A 19,915-nucleotide genomic window follows, 5' to 3' on the forward strand; every position below is an offset into this window, starting at 1 on the left:
TTTATTGAATAAATGTTTGAACGAATTCAACTTAAATACATTATATTTCAATTTATATTCCTCCGATTGAGATAGTACTCATGTGTCCGTCTCCCCTGTGGGTTAGCAAGAAACAGATCATAACATTTCACCTCCCAAGCGAACAGGGTTTTCTGAAAAAAGAAACTTTTTTTCATGTTTTGCTTCTGATAACTCACCATTAACTCAGCCTCAACATCTTCATCCTTGTTTTCATTTCCTTTTGACAAGAACTTTTTCAACCAGTCCTTGTCAACCTTCTCAGGATCCGCTTTTGCGTCTGGTCTAATGAATGGAGGAATTTTTTTGGTTGGAATTTCACTTATCAAAATGGAAAATCGGTCAGTCTCTTGTAGAAATAGAGCCATTTCGATGTAGTGGTACTTTTCGATTTTCTCGGCCATGCTGGAAATGAAAGAAATTTCGGGGGTTGGGAGTCACAAGAAAAACATTAATGATGAGAGACCAGAACTATGAAAAACAGAGAGGGTACAGAACATAGTTGTCCGGAATCCGGATTCCGGATTCCGAAATTGCGGGTTTTTGACATTCCGGTTCCGGTTCCGGATTCCGGAAAATTAAACATTTCATTCCGGTTCCGAATTCCGGATTCCGGTTTTTTGAGTTTCCTTTTTCCCGAATCCAAAAATTGAAATTTTAAATTTTTTTTGAGTTTAAAAGACAACTATAGTACGTCGTTTTCGGTTTTGATCCTCAAAAGTAGTTTTAAACCTTATTTATCATTAAAACACTCAAAAAAAATGAATTTGTTTGGTCTTGCAAATTTATCAAATCCTTCCAAATTCCGGATTCCGGAATTCCGGGTATTTTCGTCATTCCGGTTACGGATTCCGTATTCCGGTAAATGTAAAATCTCATTCCGGTTCCGTTTTCCGGATTTCGGAAATCAAAAAATGTCATTCCGTAAAACTATGGTACAGCGCTGTAAAAATCAAGAATTCTACTCACGTTTTCATAAATTTCCAATAATTGACTGCAGGAGTAATCGTCTGATTTTGGAAAAGGAACAGATCCAGGCGATATCTCCCAATCATCTCACACACTCCCTCAAAGTCCTCAGTAAGGAGTTCCAGAATTGATTCGTTGTCTTTTTGCTCGGCTGAAAATTTTTTGAATCAACATGTAGAGCTTTAGACAGGAAACTTATGTACCTGTCAGAACGATCATTCTGAGCAAATCTTTGTTGAGGTGGGAGAAAATACAGTATCTCGACATTCTGAACACATCCATCTTCTGAAATCTTTTTTCAAATTCCAGATTTTTCCAATCCTCACAAACCTGCTCCATAGACATTTCGAAGAACACCCGTCGATCAATCACCACTGCCATCATCGCCTCAATTGTGTCCTCCGAAAACGGTAGATCAAAAGTGTCCGCGCTTGTTTCCGTCGAGTTTTCGTATCGTCGTTTGGCACCATCATATTCGGAGAATAGTTCGAAAAGGACATTGGGAACTTGGACGAAGGAGTTATCAATGGTTTGGATACGGTAGATTTCGTTGCGTGGCAGGCGGATGGCCATGTAAAACGTGTCGATGCTCCTGGAATGCAATGGCATTATGTATTTTTAATCTGTGGGAGGAGCTTAAGCTGATCCTCCCTACTTCGGCAGCAGTGTCGTACAGTTTTGATTCAAAAAGGAATTTAACTGAGGAGTTGAGGCACGCCCTTTTCTCCGTGCCGCAGCAAGATATTTTATTAATTCAGATCCCGAAACTTCAGAATATTCCAAGAAACTTTTGTATGCTGAAAAACACCATAATTCCTGTTTCTAGGAGCTTTGGTGGAACAGTTTTTGAATTCCTAGTTTTCTAACATTTTTCAACTAATATATCAAAAAAACAGAAAACTTGCACGCTAGCTCAGAACGTCGTAAAATAGGATGTACTGTACGCAGTCACTGTGATCCATTCGGTGTCCGCGTACAATACATCAAATCTTATGACATTTTGAGTAAATGAAAAATTGATCTCTAGAAAAGACACGCTGAGTTCGATTCTGACGCTGCAATTTCAAAACTTTCTGGAGTATCGAAATCTGAATTTTTAAAAAAGTTGACTCACTTTTCGAATCCAATCAGACTCTGAATGTCATGCTTGATAAGGAAGAAGGAGTCCATCAGATTCCGAAAACGTTCTGGGTCGTGGTCTCGCTTGCAAACCTGAAATAACCGGAAAATTAGAAAAAAACATAACTTCATATGTACACCTCATTCAAATCTAACACTCCTTGCTCATCAATTGCATCCAACAGCTCTGGATACACACATCGTATGTACGCGTCTACTGTAGTCATACGGTAGACAACAGGGCGGCGCTTATTGTACTCATGACCAACTCCGACGACCTGGAACAATAATTTAATCAAATTTTTGTTAAAACTGGTGAGTAACTGAGCTGACCGTAAGCGGACGGGACTCTGGCCTTCTTTCCATAGACATTTCTGGTGTTATGTAGTTGAAAAATTCTCGCTTTGGTGTAATCGCAACGGGAGAACAATCTGAAGCGTTCCTGAAGCAGAGAGGATTTTGACAGATTTGTCCTGACTGACGGATATCAATGCTTTCTTTTTGTTTTTCTCGGCTGTTGACTGGCTGAAAATACAGAAAAGGTTTTCCAAGAACACGGATCCTGAACAGGGATTTGGGGGACTCGGAAATATCAAAACTAGAAAATTTACCGAATTATTCTTGTCTGAAACTTCTTCTTCCTTTTTTTAAGTTCCGGAAAACTTTAGACTGAAACTCCGTTCCGCACGTCCCTGGTCCAAACGGGGTTAAGAAAATCACCGCCTTCCACCGGAAACGTTTCCGTTTGAAGAACTCACCCAAAAAACGAAAGACTTCCCATTCGGATCCGTCGCGAACCCTCCAATCGACACGGGCAGTAAACATTCCTGTAACACTGCCACCAAGCAATCCGTATTCCATGACAAGCCTTCTAACAAGATAACATCATCATCTTCTGCACTCACTCGTTGCTTCTTCAACGGAGGTAACTGTGTCTGTTGATCTCTTGGAGCCAGTACATAGTTTCCTTTGCAGAATGTTCCAGAGATGTTCGCGTAGATGGTTCCTGGAAAATTGTTATTAGGATACGTTTTAAAACCAACTGTTTCAAAACTGATATATTGGACCGGTCCGTGTTAGCCAACCAGAGACCCGGATTGGTATATTAGAAACATGTCATTTTTACATAAAACGAAAAAAAATCACTAGAAATAAGGCATTTGCTGTTCACTATCACTCGAATGTCTCTTTTTTCAGTTTATTTTCTCACGTTCAGTGTTGAAATGTCATCGTCTCAAAACGTTTAATTTCAAAATGTCTCCGCTTTCCAAAATTATGGTTTCGAAACGTATGGAAGCCAGATTTCATGAGTTCCACCAGTTACTCACCATCTTGACACACTGAAATCTCCACCGGTGTACGCTGCTTATTGACACGACGCCCATCGAGTAAGATAACTGGCCGCTTTCAGCGCAGCCTTTGAATGTTTCTACCGGTCTCTGTGAAGACTTGAACCTGTAATTAAAAATTGTTTCAGATGATTTCTTTCCACATTCCAACTCACTTTCTGAATTTCCCTTTTCGAATCAATGAGTTCCAGTTCTATTGGTTGTGCCAATGTGTCACGATTGTTTTCTCGGAATTCTGTTGAGTTGTCAGTAATGACAACTGCTTCTGGATTAATACGGTAATTACCAAGCTGAGCCAGCTTGATCGGTATCGTGGTAATGCTGTCTTTTTCTTTTTCAGAGTTTGGCTTGAAATTGGAGATCACTCCGCATCCGTAGGCGTCTCCGTTCTTCATCAGAAAGATTGAGTGTCGAGTTCCCATGTACACATTTCGGATTTCTCCAGAAATTTTGACTCTTGTCAAGTCCTCAACAAATTTCTCGTCGGAGCCAACACCAAGTTGACCGTACTCGTTGTTTCCTCGAGCTAGAACGAAGTCGCTTTCTGGAAAAAACAATTTAAATAACTTGATTATACGAGCACGAAACGCTCATTACAACCGCGCTATACCGAAACCGAAGAAAATTGTGTTTCGGTGGAGCGCAGTTGTAAGAATTGTGCCCAGCTAAAAAGTTTCTCACCTGGCTTAGCAAATACATATGCAACACGTCCATCTCCATTTCTTACAGCTAAACACTCTTCCAGTGGAATACCAGAAGTATCTCCAACTTGCCGAGCGAATAGGTATATTGACAAGCGGTCCAGTTTTGAGATCTGCAACAGTATTCCAAAATTGTATCTCAAATAATTGGAGTGATTTGAACAAAAGACGGCCGCGGTCTAGAATACGTCAATTCAGCCATTGCATACTTGTCAATGCCCAGATAATTGGCGCCAAAGCTCAAAATTCAAATTTTTTGAATTTTTCACAATAAAGTCTAAATTTCGGCTTTGTTTCAGAATTAGAGGAAATTCCGAATATTCAGCAAGAATTTTCACATTTTAGATGAAAAATTGAAAAAAAAAGTCTAAAAAATAACGTCACTCGACTCAGCTGAAACGAGTGCCACCGTATTATTTGAAGGTAATTCCGAAATTTACTGGATTTTTCGATTTTTAAGGCGATTTTTTTTCAATAAAACTGATAATCAACATCAAAAAATTGAATGAAATTCAAATATTGTCTTAAAATGTTACGATACCACTTGTTTCAGCTGTGTCAGGCAGAGTTGATGGGTCCTAGGCCATATTTAAAATGCCAAAAAAAAAATTTCATACCTCCTCAGCCATCATTCTCTTCTTGAAAATACTGCAGTTCTGCACACATTTCACTAGAATTCTGGCGGCCTCGTCGGCCTTCTCTGGGCCAGAATTGACATCTCCTATAAAAAAATACTAATTGGCGAAAAGAAATAATTTGCCACCAACCATAGCACTTCTTGACAATTTGCTTGAACGCCTCCGGTGCTCCAAGTGGTTTGGTAAAGACCAACTCGCGAAGATTTTTCAGATCCTCATCGTTTTCGAGGCTGAAAAAATTACATTTAAAAATTTCGATATTGAAAAAACAACGACATATTTCTTTCTGACTTCTTCCTCTTTTTACGGCTTCTCTCATAATCTGAGTTCTCCGAGAGGAGTACACGGAGAGAGGGGAAAAAGAGCAAGAGCAGCTTCCGCCGGCTTACATCGATTTCATATGAATGACCGAATTGAAAAAAAGATTAATTTCCAAATTTTGAGTTGCGAATCGTCGCTGTTACTTAACGGCATAGTTTCAAAGTTACGAAATCTCAAAAATTATTTTTAAAAAACCTCTATTTAAAATAAAAACTTACAAATCTTGAGTGTTTCCTTTTCCGTTTTCTTCAATGTCCGGTTCACCCATGATTCTAAAATTTTCAGATTTTTTCCACTTGTAAAATCGAAAAAAAACTATGAAAAAACAAATAAAAAGCTCGGAACACGTGTTGTCACCTTTGCTCATTTTAATAAACAAATAACACAACGGATCATCGTATCGCTCTGAGTTTAGCACCGTGTGCTGTAGAGCGCGTTTGTGGAGGTAAAGGGATTGCTATGTTTCGCAATCGGTTTGATAACGGGGCTATTTACGTCCGGAAAAAAGTTTTTCCCTCGATTCACTTACCGGAAAAAAAAGGAGAAAATGTTTTTTTTCCTGATGTGAATCGCACCATAACAAAAAAAATTTTTCTCGGTATAAATGTGAAAGATTCTACGGTGCATGAAAACCTTTTTATGGGGCTATTCACCTCCGAAAAAACAGTTTTTTCCGTTTTTCGCCGTTTTTTCCGGCAAATGGATCGAGGGAAAAATCTTTTTTTCCGGAATATGAATAGCCCCATTACTTACAAAATGTGGAAAGCTGTTCGAAGTTACCTGGAAAAGAATTGACGGGAGAAGATTGTTGAAAAGATTGATTGGATGGAGATCTGAACGATTTTAACTTTGCTTTAAATAATTGGAAATCTGAATTTGAAACTTTCACTTTTCAACTATTGACGACAAGAGATTCCTGGAAAAAATTGAAAAAATCCTGAAACCACGGAAGACAATGCCTACAAAAATCTGGAAATCACTTCACGTTGTCAAGCTGGAGCAGAAGACATTTTGAAGTATAAATATCTGAAATCAATCTATATCACTCTTGCTCAAGATAGTACTGTAACCAAAGAAAATCCGGGGTTCCGAACGGTTCTGTGATTGTTGAGCATTCGTTGAGCAAACAATTAACTTTGTGACTTATCATCCTGTGCTGAGGCTACCGAACTGCCCGGTGACAAACACAAACAAAAAATAGTGTAGGAAGAAAAAACGCCGAAGAAAAGAAATGAGAAAGGCAAACCAAAACTCATCGATTTCCAAACCTTCCCACTCAACAAGTCCTAAAAATGTCACTGTCTTTTCTGGAAATTCCAGATGTACCAATGGAAATAATAATGAACAACTTGGATTATATTGCAATGTGAGTTGTTTTCAGTTTTTCCCCTTTATAATCTGCAAATTTTTAGTCAATCCGTTCGCAAAACTTGTTGGGACCTCCGGAACTTTATTAATGACAAAAAACCTGGAATCTTCATGAAACATATTGACATTTCTGAAATGCGCGATGCAGTCAAACTGGCAATCAGTACCCGTACATTAGGACTTCCAGAAAACATATTTATCAACTTAACGTATGAGAAATATGAAAAAAATGGATGCAGAATTTCGGGTGCAACAAGTGACGGGTACAAAAATAAAATTGTGGAAAACTTGAACTTTCTGGATGCCGTTCTTCTCGATTTCAAAATTGCGATAAACACTCAAAAATCAATATTCGAGAGGGTTACTGTAGCTGAAAACTCGTTTTATGAAAAATTCGAAGAACATATGAAGTCACAAAAACCATTTGCAACTGAATCTATGGAAATCCACGCGGATTCTCTGGAACACGCACGTCAAATAATGCAGCATGCAGACCCAAAATATCTCAAGTTAATCCACATCTTTTCGCATGAACCCATCAATATTAGTGAGACTGTGAAGTTGGAATCGTTGAAAAATATTCAGAACTTCTCTCATTTTTCTTTAACTACCATTCAATTGGAGAATCTAGACGTAGAGACGATACGAGCAATAAAAAAGGTTTGTCTTTTCGTCCAGATGTCAATCTACAGTACCGGCCAAAATGATGCCATATTTTGCCTTTTTCAATTGAAAATATATAAACTTTGAGAGTGTGTTATAATAAAAATACCTGTTCCACAAAATAACTTTTTGTGTGATCAAACATACCAAGAGTAGTTCTTCATTTTTGTAGTTGACAACTTTTTTGTACGGGCGGTCCCTAAAGAGTTATGGTCATTTTCAGGGGACAGCTCGAAAATCGCACTGAAACGGGTCGATTTGAAGGAAAAATTACTTTGTCGAGATCTAACTCTCTAGGGACCGCCTGTACCAAAAAGCTGTCAACTTAAAAAATGAAGTTCTACCTTTGTTCTGTATGATTTATAAATAATTTATTTTGTGGGACAATCAGTCATACCGTAACACCCTCTCCAAGTTGGTCATTTTCAACTGAAAATAGCAAAATATGATAGATTTTTTGCCGATACTGTATATCATATTTTTTAGAACTTTCTTCAATTCCATGAGTACGACAAGTACTTGTTTGTGCTCAATGGTCCCAATGTCAATGAAAACTTGTTCATTGACGCTTTTGGAGCAACTTTCAAGCCGCCAGGAGAAATAGTTGAAATTCGCTTTTTCAATGTTCCTGGTAATGAAGAAAAAGTGCTTAAAGTGCATAACACACATTTTTATTATCGGTTTCAGTTTATAGGAGAATGTGAGGTTCCAGAAGGTTATGTGGTTCTAGATTGATTATAATAAAGACTTTTATCTGGATTTCGTATTCAAAGTGGGGACGCACAGAAAAATTAAATCTCAAAATCCCGCCTTCTAGAAATTCCTAAGATACCCGTGATAAATGTAATGCATCGAGTGAGAAGTACATTTAGAATAGGCTAATTTAAATGATGAATTCAGACGTTATTATTGATAATATCATCGATACTTGAATAGAGTCCAGATCCAAGGAATAGCCAGCCTAGGACGAATAAAAATAGGTTGATCATCATCTTTCGGTAGTATTTGAACCTGAAAATAAGGAATGAGGGAATTCACAAACAAGATTTCTCACTTTTCTCCTTGTTTCTTGTGAACTGGAAGGAAAACCATACAATCCAGGAAAGAAGGGAGAATGAGAGAAAGAAGAAGACCAGATGTGATCCCAACGAGCGGAATGATTTGCATTAGATTTGGGACGACCAATGCTTGACATACTAGAAGAAATTCAGATTAGAAGGAGATGTATGTATGAGTGTGAACTTACATGTGACAAGCATCAAACCAAGACGGAGAGCGTACGGAAGGAATCGATGAATTAGTTTTCTATTTTCTGATATTCTCGATTGGAGACTCGGGAGAAGCATTTGGACAATTACGTAGAGTTGCATAGCACTTCCAAAAAAGATTTTCAAAACGAGAAGTCCTTTGATCGAAACGGATAAACTGAAACATGTTCGTGGATCTTAATATGATATTTAGCGTACTTGCAAACCGGGCCGAGGCGTAACTCGCGTCAAACTCAATATTATGAGCTGAAAAATACACCAAAATGTAGGTCTCGGCGAGTTTTATGTTTCTGACTTACTAATGGCCGGATGGATATTTGTCAATGAGCCGCTGGCCGGGAAAAAGCGCAAAAAAAAGCGAAAATGGGGCTCCGCAAGGCTGTCGCACGGCCGGCCGCGGCTTGTTCTTGAAAATCACAAACAGTCGCAGTCGGCCCAAAAAAGTGCTGGCACCAGTGGGGGTCGAATCCTGGTTGTCAAATTGGTACCAAAAAGTCAAAAGTATATCAAGTTATGTTTTCCCTTGAAACCCTAGAAAACCGCGGCTGTTTGAAGATTTCAAGAAAAAGCCGCGGCCGGCCGCGGCCCTTCACGGCCGGCCGCGATTTCTGACAGCCTTGGGGCTCCGGGACATTTCGCCACCAGACGCTTCGCCACCGATTTTCGGAAAATTTTTAAAGCTTTATGGGAAGAAAAACATATCACTTAGTCAACGCATACTAGTGATATGTTTTTCTTCCCATAAAGCTTTGGAAATTTTCCGAAAATCGGTGGCGAAGCGTCTGGTGGCAAAATGTCTGGTGGCGAAATGTCACGGAGCCGTAAATGGCGAAACAAGCCATTCGCCCACGGCACATTAACAAATAGCCATCGCCAGTATTATATCAGAAAATTGTTGGATGTACTAATTCTGTAAAAATTAATCCAGATTTGTGTCATATCTGCCATTCTCGTCCGGAAAATGTCAGTTTTCAGCATTTTTTTTCAACATTTGTCGTCGAATATGGCACATGCAGACACAAAAAATTGCGTTGGCCGGCGGCAAAAAAGGTGGAAAATAGCTTTGAAAAACCATTCTAGCCCAGCCCGTGGCACATTGCCGTTAGCGATCAGGCCCCCAGTGAGTCACGGACACAGATCTTGCCGAAATCTACATTTTGTTATATTTTTCAGCTCATAATATCACGTTTTAAGCGAGTTACGGTCTTGCCCGGTTCGCAAGTATGATATTTAGAGCTTTTTCAAAAATTCCACCCGATTTTTTTTCCAGTACTGTAGGGATACTGTACACCCACCTTATCTCCCAGTATTGAAACTCACACTGAATTCGGCAGATTAAGTGTCAAACTTCCTTGTACAGTAGGTCCGAAAGTGACATATCCAAAGAATCCCAGGAATGCATATAAAACCGTGACCAGATTCATTGCAGTGGACAGAACTCCAGTCACTCCAGTCATATCTTTTGGCCGTTTCAATGAATTTTCAAGTGGGAGAACCATTGCTTGTCCTTCGAATGAGTAGAACAATGCACCTGCTGCAAGTGAGATTCCTTCGATGCCAGTTATACTATTCAGTTCCCATGTTGGATACCATTTATGCATCATTAATTCCTTCGTAATGAGACCAATTGCAGCGAAAATGATGACATTTCCACAAAGACATAGAATTGTGATCAATTTCATGTGTCCGATGAAGTTGAGCAGCATTTGAGGAACGAAATATATCAGTATCATGACACTTTTGGAGAATGGAGGTGGAGAATCGGCAATGAATTCCCAAATCTCAATCAAATGTTCAACGGCAAAAACTGTGGAAACTGTGATAACTCCTAGTTGGAATGCCAGAAGACATGCGTTCACTACTATTCTGAAACATTTGATCATTTCAGAAAATTTTGATTTTTACTTTGCCAATTTAGCATGTCTTCTTGCCCATTTATAGCTGTTCAACATAGCTGCCTCCGCCATTTCACCGTAATCCAAACTTTGATCTCCGTTTCTGCAATTATGAATATACAATTTCTTCTATTTTATCACAGGGTCATAGAAAGTCCATATGAAGCCACTTGAGCTACAAAAAATTTGCCTAAAATTTAACTCTATAACGTTCGTCCACGTTATAAGCACATGATTTGACTGAGCAGCGACTCAACCTGCCAAGTCGGGTGCAAACGCGCTTCACTAGACTTCATATGGACAAAAAATGACCCTGTGTTTTATGTCTCCTAATCCTCACGATTTTGCCAGAAACTGCGAGCAGCTGACTATTTTATGCATACTGTAGAGACTGAGAAAACCTACAATAAATACCAATGCGAGGCCACCCTTAATATTTCTAAATTCAATTTTTTGTTGCTTCTCCCTATCAGCTTACCCAAAGACCAGCTTGTTTAAAAATGACTGCCAATGAAAAACATCCGGGACCAATCATTCCACAGATAAAGTTGATCAGTCCTGAAGTTGCGCTATAAGAAGATTTTTCTCAAGGTACGGTACGCAATTGCGTACAAGACAAAAAAAAACTTCTGAGTTTTTTGAAAACGGTAAAAATCAGACTTGTCAAAAATGGGCCCCGTTCGGCCCGGAATCAAAAATGGCTACCAATTTTTGACCGATTTTCTTTGAAATTTTTCGAAAAAATAGAGTAAAAATGCTTAAATTATTGTACACATTCATATTTTTATTCAATTTTGAATTTCTATTCGAAAATTATACTTTTTTCAACAAATTTCAAAAAATTTCCAAAAAAAATTCAGAAACTCAAAATGTTTTCAAAAAATGTTTCAAAACGGGCCGAGCGGGCCGGGCTACGGGCCGGGCCGAGATTTTTCCGGATTCTGGCCCTGCCCGGCCGGGCCCGTGACAAGTCTGTTAAAAATATCTCTCAAATTTACAAAATAAGGACTCCAGGTGACCGTAGAGTTACGGGACTTGACCTATATCAGTGGAAAGCTGAGAAAACGCTGATTCGAAATATATATTCAATGTTTCTTGGTATTTGAGAAAAGCAAGGTCAGAGTTTGATGATAATGATTTGTCAGCGGAAAATTTAATTGCTTCTCAATTTTATTAAATCTTTCACTAATTTTACTTTTTTGATTCTAGACCTCTCCTTTTCTAACAATATAAAACTCACGATAATCCATTTTTCCTTGAAATCAAAGTACTCCTAACTGATTTCGTATCAGTGTGACAGTTTTTCACTCCGCCAACTCCATCCTTCATTTTCAAGTCATCGAATTCCTGTTGTTTTAGTTCTTGTCCATTTTCCGTTGGTCCAACAATGACTGGCATCGTTTCGAGCTCTATGAGAATAATGTTATGGAATAGAAATATAGAATATAATAAATAGTTTATTGGTAACAAAAAAATAAATTTGGTATGAGGCGAAATTTGGTGTGTAAATGAGGAAGAAGCGGCTTTGGGGGGGGGGGTGCGGATTCTAGATTCCGGATTCCGGAATTGTCTGCTCCATTGTCTGATTCCTGTGTTCAACTCACTTCGTTTTTCTCTCATATTGACGGAAAGGATTCGTTAGAATTAGATGGAATTGCCACTGTTTTTCTCACTACAGTACATAGAACGAATATCAGTTGACAACAATTTGAACGCAAAACTTGAAATTGCTACTCGTGGAGGGACGTTCATGTAACGAAAAGGCTTAGTGCGTTTTCTGAACCTCGTTAACGGGGGCCATGTTCTTTACTATGTGAATATTCATGAGTAGTGGTCGGCAAGAGCTGACCAACCACGTCCGCTTGGTAGAAGCTCACTGAGAAAGAGAGGAGATGAGGATGAGGGATGTTTTGTGTGTAAAGTAACGACAGTTGGTAATTGTGAGGATGGGGAACATGTGGTCTGGGTCTTTTGTGCTTTTGTGTTATAACAACAATTGGTGAATTCTTCTTTTTTGATTATGAATTCAGACATTTTTATATTGAAAAGAAAACATTTTCAGCCAACTGGAAACATTCACTTAGGTTCATAAAGAAATGGGAAAATGACTTTTTATGGGGATTTATAATGTGACTGTGTGTTTTTGACAGAGTCATTGTTTTCGTCTGTCCATTGAGAACATTGATATATTTGTTATTGTTATTAGGAGACAGGAAACTGAATTCCAAGATTCCTATTATATTAACTTCTTTTTCAAGCTGACGTTTTTTGGACTTTACTTGAGAAAAACACATACAATGAAATACAGCATATTATTCCAAATATCACCAGCAAAATGATAGAAAAATTATGGTAAACTACCTAAAAACAAAAAATTAAAGCGAATAATCTTAAAGGACATTTTTATATTTTTTTGCTTTCGTTTAAAGTTTCTGAGCAGAACAGTAAGGGATCACATAGTAATCATAGGAAAAAATCTGATAACCTTGATCAAAGTTTCAAAGTTCTTTTTATAACTTTAGAAGATTGGCAAACAATAAAATTGTCATCCTTTTTCACACTTTTCATTACTTTTCTCCATTTGATTATTTATCATCTTATCAGAAGAAATTATATGACCGCCCATCATTAAAATAGAAAAGTAAATATTGAAAGTGATCTTTAATTAGTTATAATAATTATCAACCAATAATATTGACATGGAAAACATAGAAAGATCTATCACTAGAGGGAACAGTTGTCTATGAAATAGGTCAGGGGAAAAGAAGAAAATATCCTTTTCGGAAAAGAATGATCGACTAAGTATCAACTATCAAATACGAGTAATAACTGATTTGTTTTTCAACTGGTTCCGTCTTGTGTTCACTTTTCATCGATTTGTGTTTTTAATTGATAAGAAGAGAAGACACAAAACAAAAACTGTTGACGAATAATTGAAAGAAAAAGCGTTTGTAATAAAACTTATAATTAAGAGAGAGAAAACAGTTCTATAATTGCGTTTCAGAGCACAGTTCAAAACGTCAGTGCAAAAGTGGGTTCTGGTGTATTTTGTGAGGAAATTGCTCCAATATTCATATCTCAACTAATAAACCACTAAATCTAGTCATGACTCTGGCAAACACTGTAGGTCTGAACATTTTTTTTTTTGCAATTTTATGGCATACTCAAAAAGTTCTTCATTCCAAATGAAAACCGTTCATACAACAATTGGAACAGAAAATTATTTAAATCCAGCAATCAGATAATAGCTCAATTCAGGAGCAGAACTGCCTAAACATTCATATCCTGATCTTTTCACGACCTTGATCCACCATCCAGGACCCCATTGATATCCAGGAGTGTTAGCTGATTTAATCGACAACATCAGATCTGATTTGATTAATCCAACGAAGTGGCAATCACGGATGCGATTGTTCCTCAGCCACTGAGGCACTTTTTCATGATCGGCATTTCTGAAAATCGTTGAAATTTGTGTTTTTTAAACAGATAAGATGTACGGTTGGCACCGTGTGTTCTTCTAAACAATTCTTTAAAGTCACTTGAGTTTCTAGACTCACTCCGTATGTCACTGTGTGCCGCGTTTGACCTACGGGCGCGCGCGCATTTCTCGCAGCTATATTGTCAATTTCGTTTTCAAAATGGAAATTTTCGGCACTCTTGGGCGCTGGCGGAGGCACGTTAGGTGCTCCGTTATTCTCGTTTGTAGATCTTACCTCTTTCTTTGGTTTTAGACCAATTTTATGGTTTTCTTGTGTTTTTAGTGGGTTTTTAGCCAGTTGGGCTTGCAATAAATAGATTCTTTCATACAAAAATTGTGTTTGTGTGTTTCTTGCGCGTTTCAGATTGAATTTATATCAAAACGTGGTTTTGATATAAATTATATTGATTTTCTCGCTATTTTTGTTCCGTTGTGTTAAAATCGTGATTTCGCTTTTGAATCCGTCGTGTTTCTCGCTTGTTTCGTGTGTTTCTCGTGATTTTTAGCTAATAAGTGTTGCGAATTCTCTCGAGAATTTGTAATTCTTATTACTTGGGGGCCGATTGCCAAAAGTTTTCTGTTGCAAAACAGAAAACGAGACCTTTTCGTACCAAAAATAAAAGAAAAACACTTCGGCTGTTTCTTTTATTAGAGAAAGTATCCAAAATATAAAAGAAAAACACCTCGGCTGCTTCTTTTATACAGAAAGTATTATAAAGTAAAGAAATACACCCCGGCTGGTTTCTTTACAAAGAAAATAGAAGAAAAACACTCCGGCTGTTTCTTCTAAAGAGATAATCGTACCGATATAAAAGAATTCACTTCGACTGATTCTTTTATAAGGAAAGATACCAATTCGATCACAGAATTATTGATTTTCTGGTGATAGAGATTGGAAAGTGAACGAATTACGTGCAATTCTTGAAATTGACGTAATATTCGCTGCTAATTCGCTTCTTTTGTGTGAAAAATCACAAAGTGAAGAATAAAGTATTGATTTTGCAGCAGAAAGTTTTGCTAGCAAAAATACACGTTTCCAATAGCTATCAATAGAGAATTCAAGGAAATTTTGAGCAGAATTTCGTGTTATTTGTTGAAATTCACGAATTTCCAATCAAAATTATCGATTTTTGTGTCGAAAATTTATTGTCGCACAGAAATTCAAGTCTTCTCGTACGGTATTCAGCGATTGTTTTCATTGGTAGATGATAACTAATTAGGACATTCAGTGATTACAAAATGGTTTTCGATGGGGATCCAAAGAAAACAGTTGTCTTCCCGGAGAGTTCAGAGGGGTTGAGTCCTGCTCTTGTGGAAGAGTATGAAAAGGTGAAACAGAAAGGAATTGAAAGAAGGTTGAATTATGATAAGATTATCAAGGAAACAATTGAGAATTTCAAAAAGTATACAAGGTGCTCTGCGAGTACTATTGCAAGAATTCTGAAACCTGTGATGAATGCGTATGAAAGTTTGATGGCAGAAAAAAGGGATCTTGAATGGGATAATGTCATGATCAGACATAGGACAACACTAGTGGAAAAGGAAGGTGATCGGTTGAGGGAATTGGTTGCTTTGAAAAAACTTGTCTTGAAATATGGTCTAACTGAAAAGCAACACGTGGAGAAATTGCATATCTCGAACAGTAATGTTGAGAAAGTTACAGTGAAAACTGAAACAAAGTATTCAAATGATAGTGAATCAGAAAACAAACTGATTGATTACAGAAAGGAGAGTAAAAGTCTGTGTGAAGGGCAAGGTATTGCTAAGATTGTTTTTGAAAATGAATTGGATTACAGTGAAGACAAGGTGTCTATGAAAGCTGGTAAGGCCAAGGAGATTTTTGTTATGAAGTCCAATAATGTGTTGTGTTGGGGGGAGATTAAGGCTGACAAGATTCAGAACTCCTCCACAGAAAGCACATACAAGAAGGATGAGAATATTGGTGTGACCGATAGGTGCACAGAAGCCAATATTTCTGATGACAAGTTGTGTAGTGGAGATCAAACACCTGGGAAGGCCCAGAGATCTGTCACGTTTACACAGTATGAAACAAAGAAGCAAAGTGTCCAGCAGAAAATAGTTTCTGATGTGATTGATAGTAATGTGGATCTGGTGAAGGATCAAGAGGAACGTGATGTTCAGAATACTGTACTTGAACTTGAAAAAGAGTCAATGCAGTTGCTCAAGAATATGCTTGTAGTGGAGAACACGAAGCATGATTACAAGGCAAACTGTGTCAGTAGTATGGATTGTGATAGTTATAAAGATGAGGCGAAGAGAAAGAAAGTGGACCAGAAAGCTGAAGACACTGTGACATGTCCAGGTCCCCCACTGAATTCTAAAAGTAGCCTTCTCACTTTTCATCACACCAAACAGCAAAAGCTACCAGGAAAGAACACAGAAAATGTTGTGAGAAAGAACTATTCTTCGGATTTCAAAATTTCCAATCTCGGAGAGCCCGGACTTAAAAAAAGGGAGATGGCGCCTGTGGCGTTGTTTTTCAGAGGAAAACCAAACGTCGAAAACGTGAGGAACCCCGTCCTAGAACGGATCCACCAAGTCTTTCGATGACTTATTTCAAAGATGAGAGTATCCCTGATGATTTCTCAGTTACTGTTGCTTGTGATCAGAATGTCATTCTTTCACACCAAAGCATTTCGGATCAATTGACGTGTGGTGAGACCAAGTCGAAACGAGTGGAGGAGGAGCCACGTCCTCGGAAAGATCCACCTCAAGCAATCTTGTTGAATTGGAGTGACACCAAAACCGGAAGAGTCAAGGAAGAACCTCGTCCTCGGAAGGATCCTCCACATTCTGGTATGATGGTCAATGACACAGGGAGACGTACGATGGAGGAGCATCGCCCTCGTAAGGACCCTCCGATGTCACGAATTCTACAGTATGGCCATCGTGGAAACCTATTCGGATGTCGTCATGTCCTGCCATTTCAGTCTACAGTGAGGACTCTCGTCAGCTGTTGATAGATATCGACCATGATTAATAATTTTCGTTTTATCTTTTCCAAGTTTTATCTCATATTAGTCTTCAAGAATCCCCACCCATCTAAGTTTAGGTAATTATCTCTTAAGTTTTAGGTTCCCCAGTAGATTCTATCTTTTATCTTTCTTACCCATTTTATCCCCCTTATCATGTAAGAATGCCTCCATGCCTTCATCTGACATGCAAATAGCACCTCATTCGAGAGAGCACTGTGTCAGGAGGGACTCGAAAAGAAGGGAGATGTACGGTTGGCACCGTGTGTTCTTCTAAACAATTCTTTAAAGTCACTTGAGTTTCTAGACTCACTCCGTATGTCACTGTGTGCCGCGTTTGACCTACGGGCGCGCGCGCATTTCTCGCAGCTATATTGTCAATTTCGTTTTCAAAATGGAAATTTTCGGCACTCTTGGGCGCTGGCGGAGGCACGTTAGGTGCTCCGTTATTCTCGTTTGTAGATCTTACCTCTTTCTTTGGTTTTAGACCAATTTTATGGTTTTCTTGTGTTTTTAGTGGGTTTTTAGCCAGTTGGGCTTGCAATAAATAGATTCTTTCATACAAAAATTGTGTTTGTGTGTTTCTTGCGCGTTTCAGATTGAATTTATATCAAAACGTGGTTTTGATATAAATTATATTGATTTTCTCGCTATTTTTGTTCCGTTGTGTTAAAATCGTGATTTCGCTTTTGAATCCGTCGTGTTTCTCGCTTGTTTCGTGTGTTTCTCGTGATTTTTAGCTAATAAGTGTTGCGAATTCTCTCGAGAATTTGTAATTCTTATTACTAAGATACAACTTACAATCCAATAGTATTGTTTCTACACGACTCGACGTCAATCTCAATCTGTTTTTTAGACTGTGTGTCACTACTATTCCAACAACGACTTCGGTAGATCACAACGCAGCAACCTTCAATACGAAAAGATGAAACGTATTGGTCTGTCCGATATTGGAATGAGTGTTTGTCATAACCGCTGCAATGATCATAAACCATTATATAGAACGCGTCACTGAAAAATGAATCTGATTTTGTACCAATCTGACAGTTGGGGCCTACTCAGTAAGAACTTGTCCCAGTTCATTTTGCAGTATCGTGGCCTTTTCTTCATTATTCTGCTTAACATGTTCTATTTGGAATGCCTTGATAAATTCTGGCGTGATTTTTTTCCAGTAGGATTTCTTGTAATCCTCTCTCCACTGATCCATATTTCTATTCAATTTTTCTATTTTATTCTTCAGTTCATTCGGCCCGTACATGTTCTTGTCCCAGAACATTCCATTGATGTAGGTTTCCAGCAGCAGCTGCAATTAGAAATTAGTTTAAAAATTGATAAGCAGCACTTACAAACTGAGTGATCACCGCGTCTATTGTATTTCTCCAATTGTCAAATGTAGATCTCTTTCCTCCGAATTCTTCCACGTCCATCGCCATTTTCAGAGGATTAGTCGAATCTTGTTCAAGAAGACTTATCATTTTCTGTAAACTTTAAAGTATTATCATGTCCGTATTTTGCAACTTACATAAGCGTATTCTAGCGGAGGAGTCTTTCGAGCAGCTTCTTTGAAAATCTCATAGCTATCACGACACGGACTTGTTACCGTGTCCCGCATGAACTTTGAGAGAGTCGCGGCGGTTTGTGCGACATCCGCAAAAAAGTTATGTTCCACAATGAATGCCTTCAAGGCATCGAACTCCTTGGTCATTTGATTCGAGAGTTGGTCCATTTTATTTCCCAACTCACGTAACTTCTCCATCACTGGATCCTTTTTTCCTGGTAACAGTATATTGGCCAAGTCTTTGATCACAGATCCCCATCCTGCGATAATGCCAAGCTTATCAGCAATGTCTTTGAAATTCAATTTCCCAATATTCAGCCCATCGTTGAAAATTGTGATGGCATCGGATATCACTTTTTTCGCTGAAATGACACGTTTTTAGTTAAGGAAAAAAATCACCACAATCATTGTACACCAATATATAGAAGTCCCCACTGAAATTGGAAGTTATTTCGTATTCACCACAACTGTAACCTTACCTAAACATTTTCTTCAACTCACGTTCCAGAATATCAGCCTTTGCAGAATTTCCAACATGCGTATAGTTGTCTTGAATTCGATGAACCAAGCTTTCCACGTGTTCTTTCCACGCCATTCTCTCATCAACATTCAGTCCTTTATCAAATAATATCGATAACACGCTTTTCTCTGAAATGACACGTTTTTAGTTCAGGAACAATTTTCTGTGAACCTACCTGTCATTACAAAAAAAGAATCCAAGGTTTTGAATTTATCGAGACAGTGAATTAACAAAAGGCTGCCTTCGTTTTATACTCATTTTTTGTAGAATGAGTGGTCTCAATCGGGAAAAAAATGAGATCAGCAAAATGTTGACTTTATTCCTCAGTGAACACTCGAAACATTAATTTCTGAGAAAAAACTGCGAGCAAAAGAAAAATAGTATAGAGTTTGAAACAAGACAAATGTTATAGGCTCAAAATGTTTACTCTTCCTCAGATATAACGGCAATAACTTACCTCTTTCTTTCGAGTTTTTTCAGTTTAGTCACGTTCTCAAGACGTAATCCCAGCGATTTCTAATATACCATAGTTGTCAAGGCCCGGCCCGGGCCGGGCCGGGCCGGGCTTAAGGCCTGGCCCGAAGGCCCGGGCAAATTGGCGCGAAAGTCAAATTTTCAAATTTTTTCAAATTTTTTGAATTTTTTTGAATTTTTTCGCGAAAAAGTCAAATTTTCGACTATCAGTCAGAATTAGAAGAAATTCTGAAAAATAGTCAAAAATGGTCACATTTCCGATGAAAAATTGAAAAAATTTCGAAAAAAAAATTGGGAAAAAAAGGGTCATTTTTTGAAGCCGGGCCTTCGGGCCGGGCCGGGCCTTGAAAATTTTCTACCGGCCCGGCCCGGCCCGGGCCTTCGGGCCTTGCCGGGCCTTGCCGGGCCTTGCCGGGCCTTGCCGGGCCGGCCCGGGCCTTGACAACTATGTAATATACTGATTTTTCTGTTCGTCAGATCCAAATGATTGATTATTTACTTTACTACTCTGATAAGTTAACCTTAGCAATTCCGCTTCTCATTGCAAAACTACACATTTTATTCCTCAGATGCTCCGAGATTT

General features: G+C 38.4%; 6 protein-coding genes across 6 annotated transcripts; 2 read left to right on the top strand and 4 right to left on the bottom strand.

Annotated features, from left to right (window-relative positions):
• Positions 1-47: 47 nt before the first annotated feature.
• Positions 48-422, bottom strand: GCK72_020834 (uncharacterized protein; the record flags this gene model as incomplete). Its single annotated transcript, XM_053733825.1, has 2 exons — positions 48-152; positions 198-422. 2 exons carry the CDS (start codon positions 420-422, stop codon positions 48-50), a joined length of 330 nt encoding a protein of 109 aa, XP_053582738.1.
• Positions 423-983: 561 nt separating this feature from the next.
• GCK72_020835 (uncharacterized protein) lies at positions 984-5,383 on the bottom strand (the record flags this gene model as incomplete). The annotated part of the gene is made up of 13 exons (XM_053733826.1): positions 984-1,138; positions 1,191-1,272; positions 1,318-1,579; positions 2,102-2,199; positions 2,247-2,384; positions 2,440-2,631; positions 2,865-3,112; positions 3,540-3,561; positions 3,611-3,999; positions 4,137-4,269; positions 4,774-4,877; positions 4,924-5,024; positions 5,334-5,383. The coding sequence occupies 13 exons, from the start codon at positions 5,381-5,383 to the stop codon at positions 984-986; spliced, it is 1,974 nt and encodes a 657-aa protein (XP_053582739.1).
• A 1,024-nt stretch (positions 5,384-6,407) lies between these two features.
• On the top strand, positions 6,408-7,881 carry GCK72_020836 (uncharacterized protein; the record flags this gene model as incomplete). Its single annotated transcript, XM_003106412.2, has 3 exons — positions 6,408-6,481; positions 6,528-7,143; positions 7,633-7,881. 3 exons carry the CDS (start codon positions 6,408-6,410, stop codon positions 7,879-7,881), a joined length of 939 nt encoding a protein of 312 aa, XP_003106460.2.
• Positions 7,882-8,042: 161 nt separating this feature from the next.
• Positions 8,043-11,707, bottom strand: GCK72_020837 (uncharacterized protein; the record flags this gene model as incomplete). Its single annotated transcript, XM_053733827.1, has 5 exons — positions 8,043-8,157; positions 8,201-8,342; positions 8,393-8,571; positions 9,735-10,280; positions 11,550-11,707. 5 exons carry the CDS (start codon positions 11,705-11,707, stop codon positions 8,043-8,045), a joined length of 1,140 nt encoding a protein of 379 aa, XP_053582740.1.
• Positions 11,708-13,529: 1,822 nt separating this feature from the next.
• On the bottom strand, positions 13,530-19,040 carry GCK72_020838 (uncharacterized protein; the record flags this gene model as incomplete). Its single annotated transcript, XM_053733828.1, has 7 exons — positions 13,530-13,761; positions 17,582-17,791; positions 17,839-18,083; positions 18,127-18,258; positions 18,303-18,700; positions 18,840-18,986; positions 19,034-19,040. 7 exons carry the CDS (start codon positions 19,038-19,040, stop codon positions 13,530-13,532), a joined length of 1,371 nt encoding a protein of 456 aa, XP_053582741.1.
• On the top strand, positions 15,027-16,768 carry GCK72_020839 (uncharacterized protein; the record flags this gene model as incomplete). The annotated part of the gene is made up of 2 exons (XM_053733829.1): positions 15,027-16,110; positions 16,398-16,768. 2 exons carry the CDS (start codon positions 15,027-15,029, stop codon positions 16,766-16,768), a joined length of 1,455 nt encoding a protein of 484 aa, XP_053582742.1.
• Positions 19,041-19,915: the final 875 nt, after the last annotated feature.

Source organism: Caenorhabditis remanei, chromosome V (assembly GCF_010183535.1).
Source record: "Caenorhabditis remanei strain PX506 chromosome V, whole genome shotgun sequence".
Classification (NCBI taxonomy): domain Eukaryota; kingdom Metazoa; phylum Nematoda; class Chromadorea; order Rhabditida; family Rhabditidae; genus Caenorhabditis; species Caenorhabditis remanei.